The following is a 25194-nucleotide window of genomic DNA, read 5'->3' as shown; positions in this document are numbered from 1 at the left end:
GAAGGAGTAGGTTGAAAATGAAGTCCAAGAGCTTTATAAATCAGCACAGGAACCAGCCCTTCAGCCTGCAATGTCTCTGCCAAACATGATACAAAGATCCTCCATCAGCATACAATTCATATCCTTCCATTCCATGCATACCCATAAGCCTATCCAAAACCCTCAAACACCATGAAAGAGATAGTAGAAAGAATAGTGTCACTCAGCAAATGGTTACAATCTGGAATGTACTACCTAAGAAGGTGGCTGAGGGAAATACTATCATAACATTTAAGCAACTTTTGAATTAGTACTTGAATCACCAAGGCAGAGTTAGCTATGGAACAAGTGCTGGTAAATAAGATTAGTGTTGATGGGTGCATGATAGTCTGCATTGACACAGTGGGCCAAATCCGTTTCTGCGATTCTGCAAACTCCTATAATGCTGGTGAACATCACAACATGACGATAGGTCAGGTGAATGCCTGGCTGAAGGAGTGGCACAGGAGGGGAGAATATGGATCATGGGTCCAATATTCTTGCACAGAGAAAAAAAAAGAAAACTGACTTACGATACGATAGAACTTTATCTCAGGAGGGAAATTGGCATAAAACAGACAAGATACATGAAACATGAAATTAAAGGGACAAGTGGAAAATGATTTGAGATGTTCCAATATTGGGGGAGGGGGTGGAGTCAGTTTACCCCATGGTAGAAGGGGGAGGAGTTGTACAGTTTGATAGCCACAGGGAAAAGGAATCCCTGTGGCGTTCTGTACTGCATCTTGGTTATGCCAGTCTGAAGGAACTCCTCAGTCTGGAGGGGGTGAGCTGTATTGTCCAGGATGTTCCACAGTTTAAGGAGCATCCTCCCTTCCAAGACCACCTCCCATGAATCCAACTCTTCCCCCCCCCCCCCCCCCCCCCCCCCCCCCCTCCCCTCTCCCTGGGATGCAAGGCAATTTGGCTTGGCAATAGGAAACAGTGGGTGGTAGTGAAGAGTTGCTTTTGTGATTGGAAGCATGTGAGCAGAGTGCATCACTGAAATCTGCACTGGCTCTATTTTGATTTGTTGTGTACATTAAAGATTTTGGTGTGATTTGAGGAGATATTATCAATACTTTCATAGATGGCACAACAGTCCTTGGCGTTATCGACAGTGAGAAGAGTAGTTTCTGGATGATAATAGCTAGTTAGTGAGACCAATGACAAACTGAATTAATTCAAATAAATGCGAGGTGATGCACTTTGGTAGAACTAACAGTTGTAGGACACACACAATGAATGGTAGAACCTAAAAGAGTATTGAGGAACAGAGGGACATCCAAAGATCCCTGATGGTGACAGAACTGGCACATAAGGTGGTGAAGACAGCTTGTGGTATACTTTGGAAGGTAGACACAATATGCTGGAGTAACTCAGCGGAACAGGCAGCATCTCTGGAGAAGGAATGGGTGACATTTCGGGTCAAGACCCTACTTCAGAGCCGAAACGTCATCCATTCTTTCTCTCCAGAGATGCTGCCGTCCCACTGAGTTACTCCAGCATTTATTGTCTACCTTCAATTTAAACCAGCATCTGCAGTTCTTTCTTACACATACGGTATACTGCTTCATTAGCCGCCGATAGAAGAGCAGCGGGATTATTGTGCAACTTTATAGAGCATTGATCAGGCTATGGTTGTAGTAATGTGTACCGTTCTTGTCACCATTGTATCGAAAGGGCACAATTGCTTGGGATAGATGATACAGACGATTCACCAGGTTGTACCCGTGAATAGAGGTTTATAGACACGAAGAAAGATTGGATTGGCTGGGATTGTTCTCGATAGAAGTAGATGTGGCTGAGGGGTGTTCAGACTGAAAGTGTACAAAATTATGGGTAGGAAGACAGGAAGAAATACTCCTCATAGCAGAGATGTCCAAAGCTAGACAGCATATGTTAGGTGCAAGGGAAAGAGATTTAAAGGGGATTTGAGGTCAAGTTTTATTTTCACCAAAGCAATCTGGAATACATTGCCCGAGCAGTGGTGGAAGCAATATATTCCAGACTTCAATAATTAATCTACTTATCTTTTAACTATGTAACTTGCGCCACTACCCTTTCCCACAGTACATTTCTGATTGTAAATGCCGTGGGCATAATACTCCACCTGCCTTATAATAGTTTGAAATAACAACTTGCTTTCTGTCCTTTGTTCTTTGTTAATAATACCTCATCTTATTCTGCTGCGTTCAAGAATGTATAATAAATAATCGCAACTGTGTTGCCTTTAAAATTACTTTAAACTATTATCTTTTGGAAGTGTGTGGGGCTCAATACTGAAAAATTGGAGTCTACTCATCCCGTCACTTTTGCAACATCGAGTTCAACAACTTTTGTCTCATGATTTTCTCTTTAATCCTTGCAGTATAATCAATAAATTTAAACTTTTCCTGACAAACAATTTGAATATCACATTCTGCTGACCTGCTCTATTGAAAACGATCCACCTGGTTTCTCTGAACTCTACTCATAACCACAATACCCCAGCTTTGTTATATTATCAACTTTCACCTTTGCTCTCTCCAGTCTTGGTACGATACTAATCGCACTTGTCTAAATGCAACTTTAACAAATGTACCAAAGATTGACGCAAAATGCTAGAGTACCCCAGTGGGGCAGGCAGCTTCTCTGGAGAAAATGGATAGGTGATGTTTCAGGTTGGGACCCTTTGGGTATAAACCCACATCTGCAGTTCATTTTTATGACATCTTTGTCTGCTCCACCACAAAATCTCCTCAAGGTATGCCTACTGAGAAGAAGTTCAAGTCTGAAGGGCCCTGACCCAAAACGTCACCTATCCACTTTCTCCAGAGATGCTGAGATTTTTATTGGTTAAATAACAGTCAAACCAGTGCAATGGAGGTCAGTCCAACAAAGTGAATTAGGAGGTAAAATTGGTTTAAAAAAATCAGGGGGAAAATGTATACTGATTTACACAGCCAAATGTGCAACCCTTGAGAAAGTGGCAATTTCCTGTGAAAAGTCAGGTATCAATTGCCCTTTATTGGAAAAATGAATTTACAAATAAATATAATTATACAACCATGCAAATATATTACAGATGTAAAGTTTCTGTAGAGCTTGACGTGACTACATAGATGCTTAATCCACAACAGGCCCAGTATCTTGCATATTATTAATAGGCAATTGCAAAGGAGTAGTTTGTTTTGTCTCACATCAACGACCTTTCATTAGAACTCTCATTTCGTCTTCTTTAAGCAAATATATAATTGTGCTCTTTGCACTTCACTGTTCCCAAAAAAGCAATTTAAGCTATGAACAGTCAACCACATGACAACACAGAGTCTCCAGACTCCAAAGATCAGTCTGCTTAAAAATATGTTGGAGATTGCTCGACTTTCACAGTTGTGCATTTCATAGGCCTTATTCAGGAAATATTATGTGGTATGTGGGTGCAGCCAAACCAGATTGTGGCAACATGATTTAAATATGTGGAATTCCTTTACAACATTAAAATTTATCGTCATCAAGTACATTGTTGTATTAATTCATTAAATGCATTTGAATTAATTTGAATATGAATAAAAGCCATTTGGGCACAGATCATTATGAATCGTACATCATTTGCACGCACTGGAATGGATATCTAAAGATCTGTGCAGTATTATTCCCTGATGTGAGGTGAGAAAAATCACAAGATGATCAACTTGAGGAATGCCTTGGTCAGGTTTTCCTTCAACAGTTTTATCAAAAGTTTGTTGTTTTTCTTTATTGCTATAGGGCCAATGTTTGCTGGATTGTGACCCCCCCCCGCCCCCGAAATACAAATGACAAGCCTCGACCAGTGAAGAGCAGAGATCTCTACCTCAAAATGCCCGGCAGCCTTTGACTGAAGCCAACGCCAATGGAGTTTGTCAGGTATTTATAAAATGATTCCAATATTTACAGATGTTTAAAAACTTAATTGAATAGAAAACAGAATTAATTGAAAATGAATTAATTTCACAAATTTACTGAAATTGAGATATACCGATTTAAGTACAGCTTCTCCACTGCCAGATTCTTAAACCGAACAGCTTTTATACCCACTCAGAGGTGCGGCCATGTATGCTCAACTCTAACTCAATGACTCCGTTACTGAACTTGTAACTTTTTTGCCTTATTTCAGATTTACTTATCACTAACTGCATCAGTAGTATTTATGATTACTAAGTATAACGTTTGGCTTCATGTGAGCAAGGCATCTCATTGCATCCTGGTGTGTATGACAAAAATCTGAATTTGAACATTCAGCTAAAGATTTAAGTGGCTATGTTCCAATGCAATGCTGGGCTTGCTCCCACCTCTGGACACCAAGGATTGGTTGATACTTTATTATCACGTGACATGTCACAGTGAAATTCTTTGCTTTGCATACCATACACAAAGTAAGCAAGTCAAGTCAAGTCACTTTTATTTCTATAGCATATTTAAAAAACAACTCTCGTTGACCAAAGTGCTTTACATTGGTGGAGGTACTAACGTTATACATCAGTGGTTCATAGATTAAGTACATACATATAGCCCTCCCTCGGAGGACGTCAAGAAAGGCTTGAGAGTAAAGATGAGTTTTAAGTCTCGACTTAAGAGTCGATGGAGGGGGCAGTTCTGATGGGAAGAGGGATGCTGTTCCACAGTCTAGGAGCTGCAACAGCAAAGGCGTGGTCGCCCCTGAGCTTATGCCTAGACCAAGTCGGCTGATCTGAGGGACCTGGAGGCGGTGTGGCAGGTAAGCAGACTTGATGTAGGTGGGGGCAAGCCCGTTAAGGGCTTTGTAAACATAAGTAGGATCTTGAAATTTAATCGGAACCGCACAGGAAGCCAGTGGAGAGAGGCCAGAATCGGGGTGATGTGGTCCCTTTTTCGGGTGCCCGTCAGGAGTCTCGCTGCGGCGTTTTGGACCAGTTGCAGGCGGGACAGGGAAGATTGGCTGATGCCAGTGTAAAGGGAGTTGCAGTAATCGAGGCCGGATGAGATAAATGTGTGGATGATCTTTTCAAGGTCATCAAACTGGAGGAATTGTTTTATTTTAACTATCGTCCGAAGCTGGAAGAAGCTAGCTTTTACCACGGCATTGACTTGTTTGTCAAATTTCAATGCTGAGTCAAATATCACACCAAGGTTTTTGACGTGAGGATTGAGTACTGGGGTAAGGGTTCCAAGGCTGCCTGTTATCGTTTTGATTGAGTCCGAGGGGCCGAGAACGATGACCATCAGACTTACTCTCGTTTAGTTGGAGGAAGTTCTGGACCATCCAACACTTTATATCCTCGAGGCAATGGATAAGGTTAAGTAGATTTGATCAATTGTTGGACTTAAGGGGCGAGATAGTTGTGTATCGTCTGCATAGCAATGGAAGGAAATGCCGTGCCGTGCAAAGAGTCGCACCACCCCACACTGGGTCCCTCTTTGTTCCCTCCATGATCTATCGATGGAGTTTACAAATATATCCACAGATCCCAAATACATGCATAAATCCAAAATGACTTCAGTTTGAATGGTTGCATGCCAGACATTCGGTTTAGAAATGCCAGCTACAGCAGGACAATTTAGTCCAAAATAATATGTTCAAAATTGCATCCGACATTTCCAGACAGTTTGTTCGGTGATTATTCTCCCTCGCATTTGATCATATCAATGTACAATATGTGTATATAGTTTTAGAGTGGCTAAAGAGATGTAATTTACTTTTGTTGCTCAGGATGATTAGACTGAAAACTCTGCCAGAAGGAACATAACCTTGAAGTCGATAGGAGCTTGATAAAAGCATTCAAGGAGGAAATAGGTCACAAGAAAAAAAGGTTATGAAATCAGTATTATACAAGATTTCAGAAAAATACATTTGTGTCAACAAGAAAGACAGAAAGAATAACTTTGTCTAGTTCACATAAGAAACACACATCAATTGCTAACAAAGAAATCGTTGTTATTGTGAAACTGATACCATAACTTTAAGAGTAAAACTATGGAAGGTTTGTTTATAAAAATATTTGAAACATTTCCTGAAACACATCCCATTGAAATTGGCACATAGCAAGTTGACTAATTTTATAACAGGAACCGATCTGTAGCATGTAAACACTCTTGGTAAGTAAAACCATAATTGAATAATGGGGCACTTTGAAGATATATTGAAATAATCTATGTACAGGAAAAATGGAGTGGAATTAAAGCCAAAAGCTCTGAAGATCAACGAGACAGAGGAAATTGAAGCTAGGATACAAAACAGATGTTAAAAATAATGATACAAATCAGAACCAAGGTGTGAGAAGAAAGTTCAGAGAAGAGGTTAGAAATTGAGAACAAACAAAATATGGGAAGAGACCAACAATAAACATGAAAAGGGATCCAATAATCCACTAATGTCAAGTGAATATGATTAAATGATAGGAAAATACATGGTGCATATCAGGGACCAAATCTCAAAGCAAAACAAAGCTAGCGGAAGTCAGTCAATGGGTCAGGCACTATCTGTGGAAGGAACTGCACACTCGTGATTTGGGTCAAGACCCTTCCGCTGGACATGTATTTATGTTGTCAGAAAGCACTGACAAAATACGAAAAGAATGCCTTACATTGGTCCTTACCTAAGCAAAAAAAATGCTGTTGGTGTTTCAGCAAGTTGTGACACTAAAATTAAAGATTCATGAAAAGCAAGTACTTGGAAAATCAATTTAAAGTGGATAAATCATCTGGATGTTCCCTTGGTTACTGAGAAGGATGAGAATTTCAGAGGAATGGATGTATTCTTCCAAACATCAGTAGATACTGGGAGGTTGCCAGAGAACATTAGAATTGCACATATTACATATGTGTTCAAAGAATGCAAGGATAAATCAAACAACTATAGGGAAGTCAGCTTATCCTTGGTAATGGGGGAATTTTGAGAAATGATGATATGGGACAGAATTAGCATTCAGCAACAAATGTGGATTGAAAGCCAGTATGGGCTTCTTATAAGCAAATCATGTTCAATTAACTTCATAGGTTTTCTGATGAAAAGCGAGAATCCAGAAGGGAAATGCAGTTGACAAGGAAGTAAAACATGCAAAAGATCTTTGATAAAATAACACATTAAAGGTTGCCATCAAGATTGTAGCTCACTGAGTAAAATAAATCTGGCTCAGTGACACCACGATGATCCGAATCAGTCATTCAATATGGAAACAGCCCTTCAGCCCATGTGCCCTTAGCAAATGAGATGCCCCATTTTAGATAGTCCCTTTTGCCCACATTTAGTCTGTACCCCTCAAAGCTTTCCTATTCAATCAATTCCAAGTATCTTTTAAATGCTGTTATAGTACCTGCTCCAACTACCACTTCTGGCAGCTCATACCATATACCCACCATATTTAAAATAAAAAAATGTCCCCCAGGTTCCTATTAAATATTTCTCCTCTAACTTCCAATCTACTCCCACTGGTTCTTGATTCCCCTACCTTTGGTAATATACTCAGTGCATTCGGCCCATCAATTCTCCCTCATGATTTTATACAGCTCTATGAGGTCACCCTTTAGCCCCCTGAACGCCAATGAATAAAGTGCTACTTTCCAAATCACTCTCCATAGCTCAGGACCTTGAGTCCTGGCAACATTCTCATAAATCATCTCTGTATTATTTCCAGCTTAATGACATCCTTCTATAGCAGGATAATCAAAACTGAGCAGTCCTCTAAAATCAACCTGATCAACGTCTTGCACAACTGCAATATAATGTGATGAAAGGTTGTTTTTATAAAATAGTAAAGTCCATATTAGTGTTGGCATTTGTATCTTCCTTAAGTGCAGTGGGCACCATTTCCAAATGTGCAACACAAGATTTGGAAGCAAAATGAAATGCAAGGTTAAAATGACAGAAAATAGGTAGAAATTTAAGAGAGAAAATTACAAGCTGTCACTGATGACAAGGAAGAGCGAGGAGAACCAATGGAAACTGGAGGGTACAATTGTAAAAGATCTGGATAAATACTTCAAAGGAATCCAGGTATGTTTGTGTATAATTTATTTAAAGTGGCAGTCAAGTGAAGATGGCAGCTATAAGCAAACAGGACCCTGGATTGTGTAAGCAAAGGCAAGAGCAAGGAATTCATTATAAAACCGTGGTTAGGCCTCAATTTTAATTCAGCACCCAGTTATGTGCGCCACTCTTTAAGAAAGATATAAAGGCCTTAAGAGAGTGCAGAAGAAATTTACTTGAACAAATGATTCCAAAGATGTGTAATTTAAGTCACAAAAATAGGTTGAGGACAAGGATGCTCTCCCTGGAATTCCGACAGATGAAAATAATCTTGAGAGCAGGTATTTAAAATCATAAAGGGTCTTTTCAGAGTAGAAGAAAACTGATCCCATCAGACAAAGGTACTGTAAAGGCAATTGGCCAAAGAATCAAAATAACACAAGGGAAAAATATTCCCTTTCAACTTATTCCCACCACTCACCTCCCCATAAAACAGTAAGTTGTTACAATCTGATCTTCTTTATCAAAATAGTGGTGGGGGAAGGTTTGATCTTGGCTTCAAAAGAAAACTGCAGAACTATTTAAAAAAAAAAACATTTCAGGGCTTCAGGATGAGGGGGAAGTAGTGGAACTAGCTAGATTGATTCAGCACAGACTAAAAGGGCTGAAAGGCTACCTTCTAAATTTAACCTGTGATTCGCTATCAAATCAACCAGAAGCAGACCAATTATATTTAGTAGAATAAAACCTCACAAATAGGTTTCCTATGAGACAACCACAGTATTCTCCAAGACAGACAAATCTTATATAATTAAACTTGGGGCAGGATCCAGCAACATTGCTCTCAGTTTTGTTTACTGTCTTTCTATTTAAGCATTTGAACATTCAACATGAATTATTAAATTATGAACTCCAATTCCATTTGCTCTGCTGTTTATATTCAATTATTAGACAAACTGCCTGGCCAGCACAATATATATATATATTTTTTTTAAATTACAAAAAAGACTTTATTAGAGAAATAAATATATACAATACATGATCCTTACAAAACTCCATCCGACATTCTTGGAGGCTATACATACATTCAAAGAAGATGGCGGACTGCGGGGGTGATCCGACATTCTCCTCCTGAGTCTGCTTTCTCCCTTTTTTTATTTTTACATAGTCCTGTCCGTGGGGAAATTTTAATTGGAAGTCTTCTTTTATGTGGTTACACAAAACTGTTTAAAAATCCCAGTCCTACCTGGTCGGATTTTCCCCCGCTCTTCGTCCTCTCTGTGCGGGCCTACCGTCAGCTGGAGCAGCGCTGGAGCGGCGTTTCCTGCCGGGACTGCGGGGCTTCGCCGGCGGTGCAGATGCTGGGACACCAACACCAACGCGGAGCGGGCGATGCCTTACCGGGTCGCCTTCGGGTAAGCTCCGGAGCACTGGGAACATCGCTGAGCTGCGGCTGCAGAGCGTCCAGCCGCGGGCGGGCGGCACTGGATTTCAACACCGCGGGGCCTGGTGTCCGAGTTCGCCAGTGTCAGAGGTCCGGCCAGCGCGGCCTGAGAACTTCGGACATTGCAGTCTTCAGGGAGGAAGCGGCCGCTTCAGTCCAGGCCGCTGAAGAATCGTTCACCCGACGCCGATGATCCAGCTTCGCGGCAGAGGGCCTGAGAACATCGAGTTGGCTGAGGAGGCCACATATAGACCCCGACCTCGGGTGGACTATGAGGGGGAGAACTGGATATTTTTAGTGCCTTCCCTCACAGTGAATTCTGCTGTGGGGGGACGTTTCTTGTTGATTTCTATAGTGTACTGTTCTGTGTCTTTTTTCTTTTTTCTCTTTTTTGTTTTTTATGGATTTATTGACATTTGATCTGTTCAATTAATTTAATCAATCTCTGTAAAGCACTTTGGTTCAAATACTGGTTTTGTTGAAAAGTGCTATATAAATAAAGATTATTATTATTATTATTATTCAAACCTGTTTACACAAATTACACGCATTTATCCCCCACTCTTGCTACTCATGTGGCCCACTGGCATGGAATCCCTTCCCCCCTCCATCACAACCCACCCCCCCCCCCCCCCCCCCCCCCCCCCCCCCCCCCCCCCCCCCCCCAGCGGAAGGACCCCCCCACTGTGGTCCTCCCACACCCCCCCCATGAGCCTTGCCGTTGGTTGCCACACAAGCTTGGTTGCACCAAGCTTCAGTGCGTCCCTCAGCACGTTCTCCCGCAGTCTGCAGCGAGCCAGTCGGCAACATTCCTCGACGGACAACTCGCTCCGCTGGGAGGTCAACAAAGCTCGGGCAGACCAAAGAGCGTCTTTCACCAAGTTGATGACCTTCCGGCAGCACCTGATGTCAGTCTCTGAATGCGTCCTTGGAACAGTCCGTAAATCAGAAACCTCAGTGACAGAGCTGTTCAGAATAAATCGTGACAGGGACCTTTGCAAACCTCTACAGACTCTCTTTGCAAATCCACACCCTGCAAAGAGGTGGGCAACCATCCAACGCACGTTGCCCTGGTGAGTAGAAGTGAGATTCCAATGGTGCAGGAAGTATCTGACTGGCAGGGCTCCCCTCACCGCCAGCCAAGCCAGGTCTTGGTGCTTGTTGGCGAGTCTGGCGATGAAGCATTTTGCCAGACAAGCTGGGCAGTCTGCTCTGGGAACCATGCCACAGGATCCATGGAGTCATTTCCCTGCAGGATGTTCCGTGCTGACCACTGCCTGATAGACTTGTGGTCAAGGTGTTGGTCCGGAGGGGCCTTTCCACAAACAACAGATGGTGCGGCAATAGCCAGCTGACTGGCACCTTGCATAACATCTGGTCACGTGTGTGGCCCATATAATACCACACACACAAATATTATAACAGAGGGTCATTGGATAAGGAGGAAGGGCAAGCTCATGGTAATATAATGGTTACACATTCAGGTACAGGTGACTCCCATGTTACAGGGTCCTTAGAAAATGATACGAATCATGAATTGTTTAACGCAATCCTTTCAGGCTTTTGCTTATTTAAATTTACAGTGTTGCAGTCAGTGCCATAATGTGATCCCCTTTACTTTGGAGATATCGGTGATCCTCGCTAAGTGGAGAAACCAAATTCATATTAAAAGCCCGCTTTGCATAAAATCTGTTCTGTTTGCAAGGAAGATCCTGAGTTCGATCCCATTCACAGACCTCTCCACTCAGGTCTGCTATCCTGTTTCAGAGATGCCCAATGCAAGTTTGTGAGGAACAGTGCCTCATCTCTTGACTGGGTACAATGCAGTCTTACAAATCTAATACAAATTAACCAATTTTAAATAACCATCCCCTTTGTTAAAAAGATATCAGTCTCTGAATGGCTAAGCTATGGGTCCTTTGACAACATTGATGTGTATCTGTTCATTGATTGTTTTCTCCATATCTCCATCTAACTGCAACTTAGAATTAGCTTGCATTCTCACTTTTATAGTTCCAATGAAGGGACCTTAGAAACATAGAAAATAGGTGCAGGAGGAGGCCATTTGGCCCTTCAAGCCAGCACCACCATTCATTGTGATCATGGCTGATCGTCCCCTATCAATAACCCGTGCCTGCCTTCTCCCCATATCCCTCGACTCCACTAGCCCCTAGAGCTCTAACTCTCTTAAATCCATCCAGTGACCTGGCCTCCACTGCCCTCTGTGGCAGGGAATTCCATAAATTCACAACTCTCTGGGTGAAAAAGTTTTTTCTCACTTCAGTCTTAAATGACCTCCCCTTTATTTTAAGACTGTGGCCCCTGGTTCTGGACTCGCCCAACATTGGGAACATTTTTCCTGCATCTAGCTTGTCCAGTCCTTTTATAATTTTATATGTTTCTATAAGAGTCCCCCCTCATCCTTCTAAACTCCAGTGAATACAAGCCTAGTCTTTTCAATCTTTCCTCATATGACAGTCCCGCCATCCCAGGGATCAATCTCGTGAACCTACGCTTCACTGCCTCAATTACAAGGATGTCCTTCCTCAAATTAGGAGACCAAAACTGTACACAATACTCCAGATGTGGTCTCACCAGAGCCTTATACAACTCCAGAAGAACCTCTACTCCTATACTGAAATCCTCTTGTTATGAAGGCCAACATTCCATTAGCTTTCTTCACTGTACCTGCACGCCAACTTTCAGTGACAAGGCCATCCAGGTCTCACTAGTGTGTAGGGTTAGTAGACGTGAAAGTGGGATAATGCAGAAATAATGTGAATGGGTGATCAATGGTTGGCTTGGTCTCACTGGGTCAAAGAGCCTGTTTCCATGCTGTATCTCTCAACTATCCATAAAAATGTAGAGCTCCAACATTAAGCATGAGTAAGTGAACATAAAGATGAAATACAGAAGCTGGAAGTAAAATTAAATCAGAAAATGATAGAAATTCACAGCACGTCAGGCTGCATCTTTGAGAAGAGAAACCAAACTAATCTTTCAGTTCAAAGACCCTTTGTCAGAACTCACAAAAATTATTTCTGGCATTTTCTGTTTTTATTTGGCATCAAAATAATGAAATGATCTCCCACTTCTGATATCTACCCAAAGTGCTTAAAACCTAGACTATAAGCACGTTTAGTCATTTTCAATCTGTAGCAAGGCAGAAGATCCAAATTTTTTTTGCAACAAAAATAATCAAAAGCATCAGCTAAATATCAGCGTGTGCACAAAAACGTTAAAAAGATACTCATGCCAAATAGAAAACAATGTTCAGACCACACTGCTGACACATGCAGAAGTGTGGTAAACAATCAGGCATACATACAAAAGCAATTACAACTGTACAGCACTTCATTGGCTACAAAGTCTTTTGGAACATTGGAGGTAGTGGGGTATGAAAATGTGCTACCATACATACAAATATTAAGCACAGAAAAACACCATTCAGACCAGGTGATCTCTGATATTTAGGGTTCACACAAGCCTGAGCCCACTTCACTTCATTGCACTCTAACGTGTTTACCTCAATTCCTTTTTTTCTTTGTGAAATCAGTCAGCTTCCCCTTAAGTGCATCAAGATAACTCACTTCAACTATAACTGCAAGCTGAGCCTCATGAACTGACAATATTGTTTATGATGGAGCGTTTTTCCTTTTGCCAATCTGAAGTGAATTTTATTTCTGAAAATGCTTTGGTGCACATCAAGATCGTCAAATAATGCATGACAGTTAAAATGTATTCTACATTATAGGAGCTGGATTTTCAATTGACTGCTGTCAGATGGCAGAGTACAGATAGACATGCAAGGCACAGCTGGGGAAAAGGGAGGAAAGAGCAGGATGGAAAGATGGTAAAAATGAAATAGTCCATTCTCCAAGTACCGACATCCTTCACTTCTAAAGAAAACTGAGTGAGCTGCAAAATAAATCTCTCGTACCCAATGGACTCAATTCCACACTGCTTGGAGCTGTCAGATCACCTTGAGAAAGCATACGTTAAAGGTCAAGCAGTTGACCGCATGGGAGGAATAAAGACTTGGCACAGAAACACATTTTCCAGCACTGGTATCAGTGATATTGACATTAAATCACTTCGTAATTAACCAGAAGGAAATAAAATATATTGAAAAAAATCAATCGGGTCTAAAAAAATGGCATTAAAACAGTTTAAAAAAAAAAAAAGCAGAGTAGAAATAAGGAACTGCAGATGCCGGTTCAAAAAAGACACATTATGCTGGTCAGCAGCTGGAGCAGCATCTCTGGAGAACATGGATAGAATAGAATAGAATAGTTTCTTTCAGATTCAGATTCAATTTAATTGTCATTGTCAGTGTACATGAATAAATATTGTCATTGTAACATGAACCATGTACAACAAAATTTAAAAATGTCAGCCAGTCAGTGCACCATTCAAACATTTCTAAAAGCTAACGATACATACAAGATAAAATATTAAAAGATAAACAACTAAAATAAATATCATGAAAATAGCACGCATAAACACCCAACCCTCCATCCTTCTGTCGATTTCACAGTGTACCACAGTCCCTTAGTATGTATCGCCTCTGCGTTCCTTGGCGGCTACATTTAGTGCTTTTATAGCAGTGGGGTAAAAACTGTTTTTTAGTCTGTTCGTCCTTGTCCTTGTAGATCTGTACCGTCTGCCTGATGTCCTTTATAATACTCTGGGATTTTTTTGATGCAGCGGGAACTGTGTAAGTCCTCCAAGGTAAGGAGAGGGCAGCCGACAATCCTCTGGGCGTTGTCAATGGCCCTCTGGAGCGCTTTCCTCTGAGCCGCTGTGCCGCTGGTCTACCATACGCATACACAGTATGTTAGTATGCTCTCAATGGAGCACCGATAAAAGGACAGCAGCAGTCTCCGAGTGATGTTATTCTTCTTGAGCACCCTCAGGAAGTGCAGTCTCTGCTGGACCTTTTTCAGCAGCGCAGTGGTGTTCACGCTCCACGTCAGGTCCTCCTCAATATGGATTCCCAGGAAGCGGAAATCCGCCACCCTCTCCACACAGTCCCCTCTGTTAATCAATGGTACCTTGTCCGTTTTATTCTTCCTAAAGTCTATTATTATTTTGTTTGTCTTTAAGGTGTTGAGGAGCAGGTTATTTTCTTCACACCACACTGTCAGCTGCTCCGCCTCATCCCGGTAGGCGTACTCGTCCCCCCGGAGATGAGTCCCACCACCGTAGTGTCATCCGCAAATTTGACAATGGTGTTGCTGTGGTGGGCGGGGGTGCAGTCATGTGTGTAGATGGTGTAGAGCAGGGGGCTCAGTACGCAGCCCTGTGGAGAGCTGGTACTGAGGCCCGTGGATGTGTGATGGCCCACTCTGACTCTCTGGCTGCGACCCGACAGGAAGCTATTCATCCACATGCAGGTGGAGTGTGGAAGTCCCAAGTCCCCCAGTTTGTGGGGAAGGATGGTATTAAAAGCAGAGCTGTAGCCCACAAAGAGCATCCGCACGTAGCTCCCCCGCTGCTCCAGGTGAGACAGTGCAGCATGGAGAGCTGTGGCTACGGCGTCCTCTGTAGATCTATTTGCTCTGTACGCAAACTGGTGGGGGTCAAAGCTTCGGGGCAGGAGTGATGTAATATGACTCCGGACCAGTTTTTCAAAACACTTCATCACCACTGGTGCGAGTGCGACTGGCCGGTAGTCGTTGAGGCTGGAGATGTTGGTTTTTTTGGGCAAGGGGACTATGGTGGAGGACTATAGGTGACATCCCGTACCTAAACATCACCTATCCATGTTCTCCAGAGATGCTGGCTGACCCACAGAGCTCCTCCAACACTGTCTTTTTTTGGTCCTGATTGATGTTGAACTTTTTAAAATGTTGTAGGAGTTACGCAATCCAGGCAAGTGAGGAATATTCCACAATGCTCCCAAATTGTGACTTATAGATTGTATGTACAAAGAATTTGGCGAGTCACTCATTGCAGAATAGCTGACGTCTGACCTGCACTTTCGGCTTGAGTACTTCTGCGACTGCTTCAGCTCAGTTTTAAATAGGATTCCATCAGTGCCAGATTGCTTCCCCCACAGAACATTAATACATACTGACCTTAGTGTCCTAAACTGCCTCCATTGTCAGAGTGAGGCCACACGCAAGTTGGAGGAGCAGCACCTCATATTTCACCTCTGTAGCTTACAACCCAGCAGAATGAGCATTAAATTCTCCAATTTTAGGTAACCTCTACAAATTTGGCATCAAAATGATGAAAGGATCTCCCACTTCTGATATACTCCTTCTCTTTCTTCACCCCCTCTCCTCCCCCCATTTACAACAATATATCCTTCTTGGACTCACTGTCTAGCCAACAATTGGCCTATCAGAGAACCTCCTTACCCGAAGACCGCTGTTGCTGGCCTTGAATTGTTCTGTTTTTTCCCCTCGCTTCTAGCCACCCCCCCCCTCCCCGGGCTAAACAACAATGAGTCTGAAGAAGAACCTTTCCCGAAACATCACCTATCCATTTTCTCCAGAGATGCTGCCAGATCCGCTTAGTTACTCCAGCATTTTGTGCCTATCCCAAGTCGTTCCAACTGTCCCGAATACAGTAAGAGTTCGTTATTGCTTTATATACTCTGGCCTGTTAGAAGGTTGTGGATTCTCATCTTATTGAAACATCAACTCGATCATCCTGGCTGACCCTTTCAGCTGCACTGGCCGCATGCCGTCTTTGGTTAACCAACCTGAATAGTTTAATCCTATCCCGCTGCTTTAAATAGAAACAGCAGTTATAACTGCTCCGGATTACTCAGGATATTCTGATTACGTTAAACTCGGAAAATGCAGCTGTGCCTGTCCTGACTTAATTTCCTTGACATCATAACTGTGACAGATGCAATGAGACAAACCATCAGCGTGTGTGTGTATCAGGACCTACGACTCTCAAATTACCTCAAAACTATGATTTTATTTTTTTAGGTTTTTATAATGTTTATATTTGAAAGAAAAATCTGCTTTTTTTTCCAAATTATCCCCAAATAAATGAGGAAATAACCTGACATTAAAATAGGGTTCTCAACCAAAATCTGTAAATAATATTTCCTCTAATGCTTGTCTTTTTCTAGGTAAATCCACGTTGGAATTTTGTCAAAACACACAGTTTCAGAGGTGCTAAATAATGTGGCAAGGTGGTGAAGGCTGATTTTTGTATGCCATCCCTTATCAGACTGCATTGAGCATAGAAGTTGAGACATTACATTGCAGTTATACAAGATGTTGGTGAGGCTGCAATTAGTGTACCTGTTTAGTTTAGTTTAGAGATACAGCGGGGCAACAGGCCCTTTCGGCCCACTGGGTCGGTGCCGATCAGCGAACCCCGCACATTAACACTATCCTCTACCCACTGGGGACAATTTTTACATTTACCAAGCCAATTAACCTACATACCTGTACGTCTTTGGAGTGTGGGAGGAAACTGAAGATCTCGAAGAAAACCCACGCAGGTCACGGGGAGAACGTACAAACTCCGTAAAGACAGCATCTGTAGTCAGGATCGAACCTGGGTCTCCGGCACTGCATTCATTGTCAGGCAGCAACTCTACCGCTGCGCCACCATGCCGCCCTTACTGTGATCACTTCTGGTCATAGACACAAAATGCTGGAGTAACTCACGGGACAGGCGGCATCTCTGGGTAGAAAGAATGGGTGATGTTTCGGGTCGAGACCCTTCTTCAGACTGAAGGGTCTTGACCCGAAACATCACATTCCTTCTACCCAGAGATGCTGCCTGTCCCACTGAGTTACTCCAGCATTTTGTGTCTATCTTGGGTTTAAAACAGCATCTGCAGTTCCTTTCTACATCACTTCTGGTCACCCTGGTATAGAAACTTGCATTATCCTGGAAAGGGTGCAGAAAACGTTTAACGAAGATGCTGCCAGGACTTGAAAGACCAAGTAATAGGGAGATAGACAAAACTGCTGGAAGAACTCAGTGGGTGAGGCAGCATCTATGGAGAGAAGGAATAGGCGACGTTTCGGGTCGAGACCTTTCTTCAGATAATAGTAATTGGGAGAGGTTGGGCAGCTTGGGACTTTATTCCTTGGAGTGCAGGAGACTAAGGAAGGATCTTATAATGGTGCATAAAATCATGAACAGCACCGATATGGAAAATGCATAGACTTTTTCCTAGTTTGTTGAATCAGAAACTCAAAGGGCATAGGTTTGTGGAGAAAGGGGAAATCAGAGGGTAACTTTTTGATACGTATAAGGAACGAGCTGCCAGAGGAAGTGGTTGATGCAGATACAATAACAACACTAAAAATAACAACATTTGGACAGCTACATGGATAGGAAATACATAGAGTGATATGGATAAACTCGGCAAATGGAATGAGTGTAGATGGACACTTTGGTTGGCATGGATGAGTTGGGCCAAAGTGTCTGTGACAATGCTGTATGACTCCATGGCCATAAGATTCAGTTAGGAAACTAAAAGCACACATCCACAGAACATTACAAAAATAAGATAGACACAAAATGTTTGCAGAACTCAGTGGGTCAGGCAGCATCTCTGGAGCAAAAGGATGGGTGACGATTCAAGTCGGAGCTCTTTTCAGACAGCCAACTGAAGGCTTCCGACCTGAAACGTCACCCATCCTTTTTCTCCAGAGGTTCTCCCTGACCTGCTGTGTTACTCCAGCACTTTGTGTCTATCTTCAGTATAAACCAGCATCTGCAGTTCCTTCCTACAGATTACCTAAATAAGTCTTGGTAACGATCAATCTGAAATCCCCATTCTGCTTTAGATTCTTTTCACTCTAATGAGTTAAACATACTTCCATCAGTTCCTTCACATTGCATTGTTGCTGCAGTAAAACAAATAATGCAGCCCTTTCTGTCCAAGTGCTGCCAACTTTATCTTGGCAGCCCTAATCTGAGCACTTTCGCAGCAAACAGCATTTGGATTTATAAACTGTATGCCTGCCAACACTGTTGCTGGAACCATTAAGCCACGGGAGTTGACATGCCTTTCTTGTGCAGTATTTTTTTTAAATCCTTTGAACTTACAGAAAGTGCTGATGATAAAGCTCAGTCAGCAATCCTGTCATCAGCAGAACGTGATTGAGCTTTGTAAATAGCTTTCATACAATATGCAACTGCTTTTATTGGATGAAAATGCTGGATGCTGACATGAGGTGAAAAGATTGGAAAAACATTCAATGCAAAGAACTAGTTAATGGGCTAGCAAAGCTGACTAGATTTGGCTGAACATTCTTCAGCCAGTCAGCTGCACAAAAAATATTTTAATATAAAATAGCCAAATGTGATTAGAACCACATTAGAAAAATATTGTACAAACAAAGAACTGCAGATGCTGGCTAATACACAAAAGTGCTGGAGGAATTCAATAGATCAAGCTGCATCTCTGCAGAACATGAATAGGTGATTTTGGGTCGGGACCCGAATGTTGCAATTATAGAACTAAGCCATAAATGTTGATGTAACTTCAATATTATTTTTTATACAGATGTTCAATCCTACTCCCACTGAGATTGCACATCCCAATACCTTCATTAAGAGCCAATGGCTGACACCATCCTTGCCGCAGAGTGATCTGCTAATGGTGCCCATGCTGACACTAGGATACCACACACTAAATCACACCTCCATAGAAGCCAAATCATTAGAGAATGGGACAAAATTGCAGGCCAAATCAAACACTGTGCGGCAGTTACAAATAGTTGGCAAGTTTCAGTGTTGATTTTCAATGTTCATTATTTTCCAATTTCCAATGCAATACAAAACTTAACACTAACTTTCAAAGCTAACATCCTTTTCATCTGTCCTATGCCTCACACTACTACAAATAAGATTCCCAACCATCAGCATTTCTTGTATCTTTTTGCATTCAGCAGCACATCCTTTTTTCTTTAAAAGTACTGCTATTTATAAAGCTTAGGTAAAAAAAATCAATTGATAATATGTCGACTCAAACATGTATTCTATCACTGACTTTAAATCACCTTATACAATTTGTAAATCTACATCATATTATTTCTGTGGTGCATCAACTCATTAATTTAATTTTTAAAGCTTCTTCAACACTGAATGTTTTGTAAAATCAAATGTTTTAAAACATATTGATACAAATCTCTTGCCAATGTCCTCCACTTATTAGTTTCAGATGTTCAGCATACCCAGCTCCACCCTCTGTCAGTGCAGGTCCAAAACAAATCAAGATGTAGAATTATAAATAATAATCTGTGTACCAATTTAAATTTTAAAATGTTGCTCACTACGCAGCAACAAATCAGGCACAAGGTTGACTTTGCAAAGATCGGCCCTAATCATACGTTTATCAAAAAACATCACTCCCAATTTCACCATTATAAGACTAGGCTTTAATCCTCCGTGACGTTCTGACATCACAAATGCCCACTTCTCCTTTTGGCCCTATCAAAAGCATGAACAAATATAACCTGAAGAAAAGGAATAGCTGACGTTTCAGGTCGAGATCCTTCTTTAGACTGAGAGTCAGCCCTTTCCCCCGACATTCAGTCTGAAGAAGGGTCTTGACCCGAAGCATCACCTATTCCTTTTCTCCAGCGATGCTGTCTGACCCACTGAGTTTTTGTGTCTATCTTCAGTTTAAATCAGCATCAGCAGTTCCTTCCTAAACAAATATAACCTACTCTACTTCCCATATCTTGCACGCTCTCATTACTGATGATACATAATGAAAACAAATGCATTTCTTTTAACATCTTCAAAGTGCAGGATTAACTGCCATGAAGTACTTAGACTGGAGGTTAAATAAAACATTTTTTTACAATAGCATCAAATCAAAAGCACGCAGATGATAACACATTTGGAAAGATACAGAGGGGCAAAAATTAATTTATTAACAATTTGTGCAGACAAAGAAGCCGCAGCTAACTGATACTGCAGAGCCATTTCCCATGAGTTCCAAATGACTTCACTAATTACTACCATATATTCACACTTTTTTGCTCTGATAAAGATAAAATTTTAAATTAAGAATAACATCTGCCAAAGTACTGACAGTATGATAAGATGCTTTGAATGCAATTTGGTTGAGAATATTTGACACAAAACTGTTTTCAGGCGAAAAACAGCCCACATCATTTCAAAGGCTTATGTTGCATTATTCTCTCAATACTTTACATAATATGCAAACCCATTCAAACATAACCATACAAAACAAAAGCACGCAAGTCTTTTTATGCAAAATGAGAGATCATACAAAAATAACAGCCTGTGCATTAAACCTAACAAAACCCAATCCAACAGCAATTGCTGAACACTGCAGTAAAAATAGTCTCTAACATAAAGAGAAAAATCTGGAACAATCCATCTAAAATCACCAACCTGGAAAAAATATGCCCCTAAGGGAGATAAGACAGCTGTGTCGCAACATAGCGGTTTTTCAGTGAGGCACCAAGATACTGTTACTCCTGCTATACAAAATTAGAACAGAACAAAAATACCATCGCTACACTATATTGAGGAAACAAATGCCAGACTATTGGTATTCATACAGATTTCTTTCATCTGTTTAAATTTCAACCAAGCTTGACTGAATCATAAGCCTCGGCAGTACCAATATATTAAAGTCTTGATAAATTGTACGCACACAAGTTCAGTTATCTAATGGATAGTGACTCATCAAGCATCTAATGTTTTGCTTTAATCATCATGGATCGGATCCAAATGAATTTCAAAATCTGCCTGAGTTTTCTCCCAAAACACCATTGGAACTTTGAGATCTTGGTTTTTAAAATGCAGAATCATTCTTGAAACAAAGCTGCTGACCTAATTTACTAATCTTTTACTGCATTCATTCAAAATGCATGTGATACTCTGCTTTGAAGTCACTAGTTACCAAGTTTTCACACATAAAAATTGTAACATACTTTGTTACAAGTGCACTAATTTTAATGGGTGTACTTTTTGTGCTGCAAACCATATAACCATATAACAATCACAGCATGGAAACAGGCCACCTCGGCCCTTCTAGTCCGTGCCGAACACTTACTCTCACCTAGTCCCATCTACCTGCACTTATCCAATTTATTTTTAAATGGTAAAATCAAACCTGCCTCCACCACTTCCACTGGAAGCTCATTCCACAGAGCTACCACTCTCTAAGGAAGTTCCCCCTCATGTTACCCCTAAACCTTTGTCCCTTAATTCTCAAATCATGTCCTCTTGTTTGAATCTTCCCTTTTCTCAATGGAAAAAGCTTATCCACGTCAGCTCTGTCTATCCCTTAACCTTCTGAGCTCCAAAGAATAAAGACCTATCTTGTTCAAACTTTCTCTGTAACTTAGGTGCTGAAATCCAGGCAAAGTATATGAAAAGTATCAACATCTACCCCCAATAAAAAGGCTTTGTTTATGAATTATTTCAGAATTCTACACAGCCTAGACAGATTGAATCACATAATTGCCTGAAGTATTAATTTAGCTTTACACAAAGTGCTGGAGCAACTCGGCTGGTCAGGTAGCATCTCTGAAGAACATGGATTGGTCATGTTTTTCAGAAATGCTGCCTGAATCGCTGAGTTACTCCAGTACTTTGTGCCCTTTTGTGTAAACCAGCATCTACAGTTTTTTGTTTCTCCTATTATTTCTGCAAGTGTATTTGGATTTTAAATCCAAAACCATAGAAACATACATTGATATTTTTGGTTCATGTTATAATATGCAGAAGTCTTGTTCATATTTGCCCTTGTGGTTAAAGGGATCAGGGGGTATGGAGAGAAGGCAGGAACAGGATACCGAGTTGGATGATCAGCCATGATCATATTGAATGGCGGTGCAGGTTCGAAGGGCCGAATGGCCTACTCCTGCACCTATTTTCTTCGTTTCTATATCTTATCAGAAAATTTGTAGCATAAATTGTCTTCACAATCTCCTCGTGAACCTCCAAGAAAATGTGGTTTATTGCTCCATACAGGATGACTTCAAAACATTTCAACTGAATGTACTGATAAAAAAAAAAATTAAGCACCATCAAGGATCCATTTTTAAGAATTAAAGCGTTGACACTTTAATGGCACACTTTAATCTCTTGATTTTCTGACATTTATTCAGCATCCTCCCATTAAGGGTTAGATATTCAAAACTATTAAGATGTATATCATAATATGGAAGTCAAATCAAAAACCCTTAATCTAACACCCCCATATGTCCAAAATAGCCCAAGCTTAATTATCATACTAGTTAGTCACTTATTTACCACTTGTAAAGCTCGTGGGCATAATGAATTCAGAAAAAAAACATGAGACTAAAACGTTTCCACTCACTGTCATAACAAGTTCAAAGGGATGCTTGTAAACCCTGACGGGTGACTGGTACTTCTGTACCATCCTTGCACTTGCATCAAAACACCTATGAAACAGGAGGAAAGAGATCTCGTTAGTGAACCGCAAAACAAAGGGTTCTCACCAGCCAAATGCAAAGGGTGGTGGATTTCTGCACTGTTGAGGAGGACCTGACGTGGAGGGCTGCTGAAAAAGGTCCAGCAGAGACTGCACTTCCTGACTAGTGACAACTAGGTGGTAAGCTGCACACGGCTCAGAGGATAAGCGCTCCAGAGGGCCATTGACTGCCCAGAATTGTGCTGGACCTTGGAGGACTTATTGGGCACCAAAAAATCAGGCATCTGAGGAGGGACAATGACAGGCAACTTTGGGTCAGGACCCTTCCTCAGATGAAGGAACTAATTCTTAAGAAGGGCCCCAAGCCGACAGTTCGTGCTATTTTAAATTTGAGCACATTAGAAACATTTCTGCCTAGATCCTAGTCTGCACCATCACTTTCAACCATCACGCGTGTGTAGCTGATTTGGTGACACGAGAAATTGCAGATGCTGGAATATTGAGCAAAACACACAAAACGTTGGAATAACTCAGTCAGCATGTGCGTGGAGGAAAAAGAGCAGGCGACATTCCTTCAAATTAGAAACTGGACGTCCTTGGGAGAAGATACTTCTCCCCGTAGACAAAAGTGCTGGGGAAACTCAGCGGGTGCAGCAGCATCTATGGAGCAAAATAAATAGGCAACGTTTCGGGTCGAAACGTTGCCTATTTCCTTCGCTCCATAGATGCTGCTGCACCCGCTGAGTTTCTCCAGCACTTTTGTCTACCTTCGATTTTCCAGCATCTGCAGTTCCTGCTTAAGTACTTCTCCCCGTGTTAAGGAATGAGGAAAGTAGTGAACGGACGTACCAGGAATTTAAGTCCAAGCCCATTACATAACGTCATCCAAAAACATGCAAAAACTTTACTCATTGTCTGCTTATCAGAAAATGGGGAAAAAACAATGCACTGATTACAAATTAGTTTTCAAAAGAGGATACAAAGTATGGCTGGGTCCACAAAGTATAGTACTCTATATATGCTCTATAGAACTCAACTTCTTGTTGTGGTGGAGAGAGGAAGTACAGACACAGGAAAGCCCCTCAGCACTTGCCCTTATGCAGCAGCTGCCCTTCAACACAAGAATGTCCCCTTGTCCATCACCCACTGACCCTCCCTCCCCCCCCCCCCCTCGGGCATACGGACTCCGCGGGTCATACAGAATCCACCACCCCCCGCGAAACGAACATCCAATATACGGACGCAAACGTCCGACTACAGGACCCCCCCTCCCGGCATCCGGCCTTACCGACGGACCCCCCCTTTCCCCGGCACCTGAGCTCCTTCCTCACTCCTCCACCCCCCCCCCCCCCCCCCCCCCCCCCCCCCCCACCCCCCCCCACGGACACCGCCGTCGGATACGGATCCCAACCCCATCTCCCCCTCACCACACAGACAACTCTCCCCCCATCCTGCCGGGGGGGGATAACGCGGCCTGACCCCCGTTCCCTCACTCACCCGAAACTTTCCGTAAGGCGGGGGCGGGTAGTAAACAAGACTCCAGGCCCCGAGGGGAGGTCGCTCTCGCCGGCACCTCGACTCCGTCGGCGTGTGGGAGGTGATGCGACCGTGGGACGGCGGCGGCAGGGTCGGGGTCGGGTGTCTGTCGGCGGACGGAGCCGAGCTGTCGTGTCGTCCGCCTGTGCCCGCGGCCCCCGGAGTGTGACGCCTGCGCTGCGCGGTGACGTTGGCCGGGGGCACGCCTGCGCGGTGACAACTGCACCGCCCCCCGGTGACGTAGACAGGGGGCACGCCTGCGCTGTGACGTCATCCATCCCACGCATGACACAAAACAAAGGTCAGCTACCCTGTGGCCAGTGCAAGAAATATCCTCCACAGCCAACAATGCACCATAGTGAGCTCCACCCTTTGATCGACTGGCTGGCTTTGATTTGTCCTTTTCATACCTTTCTTTCATTTGTGCAAGAAGGAACTACAGATGCCGCTTTGCCAATGTAACCACTATTTAAGAAAGGGGGGCAAGAGAGAAAACAGAATTATAAACCAGTTTTAAGGAAGGGGGGCAAGAGAGAAAACAGAATTATAAACCAGTTAGACCGGTTACATCGGTAGTGGGGAAGATGCTGGAGTCGGTCCTTAAAGATGTTAAAGCAGTGCATTTGTAATGCAGTGACGGGATCGGTCAAACAATAGATTTATGAAGGGGAAATCATGCTTGATTAATCTTTTGGAATTTTTTGAGGATGTATCAGGTAGAATGGAGAAGGGAAAGCCAGTGGAGTTGGTGTATCTGGACTTTCAAAAAGCCTTTGACAAGGTCCCACACGAGAGATTAGTGTGCAAAATGAGAGCACTCAGTGGGTGAGGCACCATCTATGTCTGAGTTTGACCCTTCTT

The 25194-nt window shown here is 42.3% G+C and overlaps 1 protein-coding gene across 1 annotated transcript in view; it reads right to left on the bottom strand.

Moving 5' to 3' along the window:
- The window catches only part of LOC129708450 (SEC14-like protein 1), a 51135-nt gene extending 26688 nt beyond the window's left edge, over positions 1-24447 (bottom strand). Inside the window, exons 1-2 of the mRNA XM_055654228.1 lie at positions 24295-24447; positions 22723-22807 (exon numbers count right to left, since the gene is read on the bottom strand). Of these exons, the coding sequence (XP_055510203.1) occupies positions 22723-22785 (63 nt within the window). The 5' untranslated portion in view covers positions 22786-22807; positions 24295-24447. The remainder of the gene's footprint in view (positions 1-22722; positions 22808-24294) is intronic.
- Between the last annotated feature and the right edge of the window lie 747 nt (positions 24448-25194).

The sequence above is a fragment of the Leucoraja erinacea genome, chromosome 23, assembly GCF_028641065.1.
Source record: "Leucoraja erinacea ecotype New England chromosome 23, Leri_hhj_1, whole genome shotgun sequence".
Classification (NCBI taxonomy): domain Eukaryota; kingdom Metazoa; phylum Chordata; class Chondrichthyes; order Rajiformes; family Rajidae; genus Leucoraja; species Leucoraja erinaceus.
The sequence above is the reverse complement of the archived record's forward strand: the minus strand, read 5'-3'. Positions and strand labels throughout refer to the sequence as shown.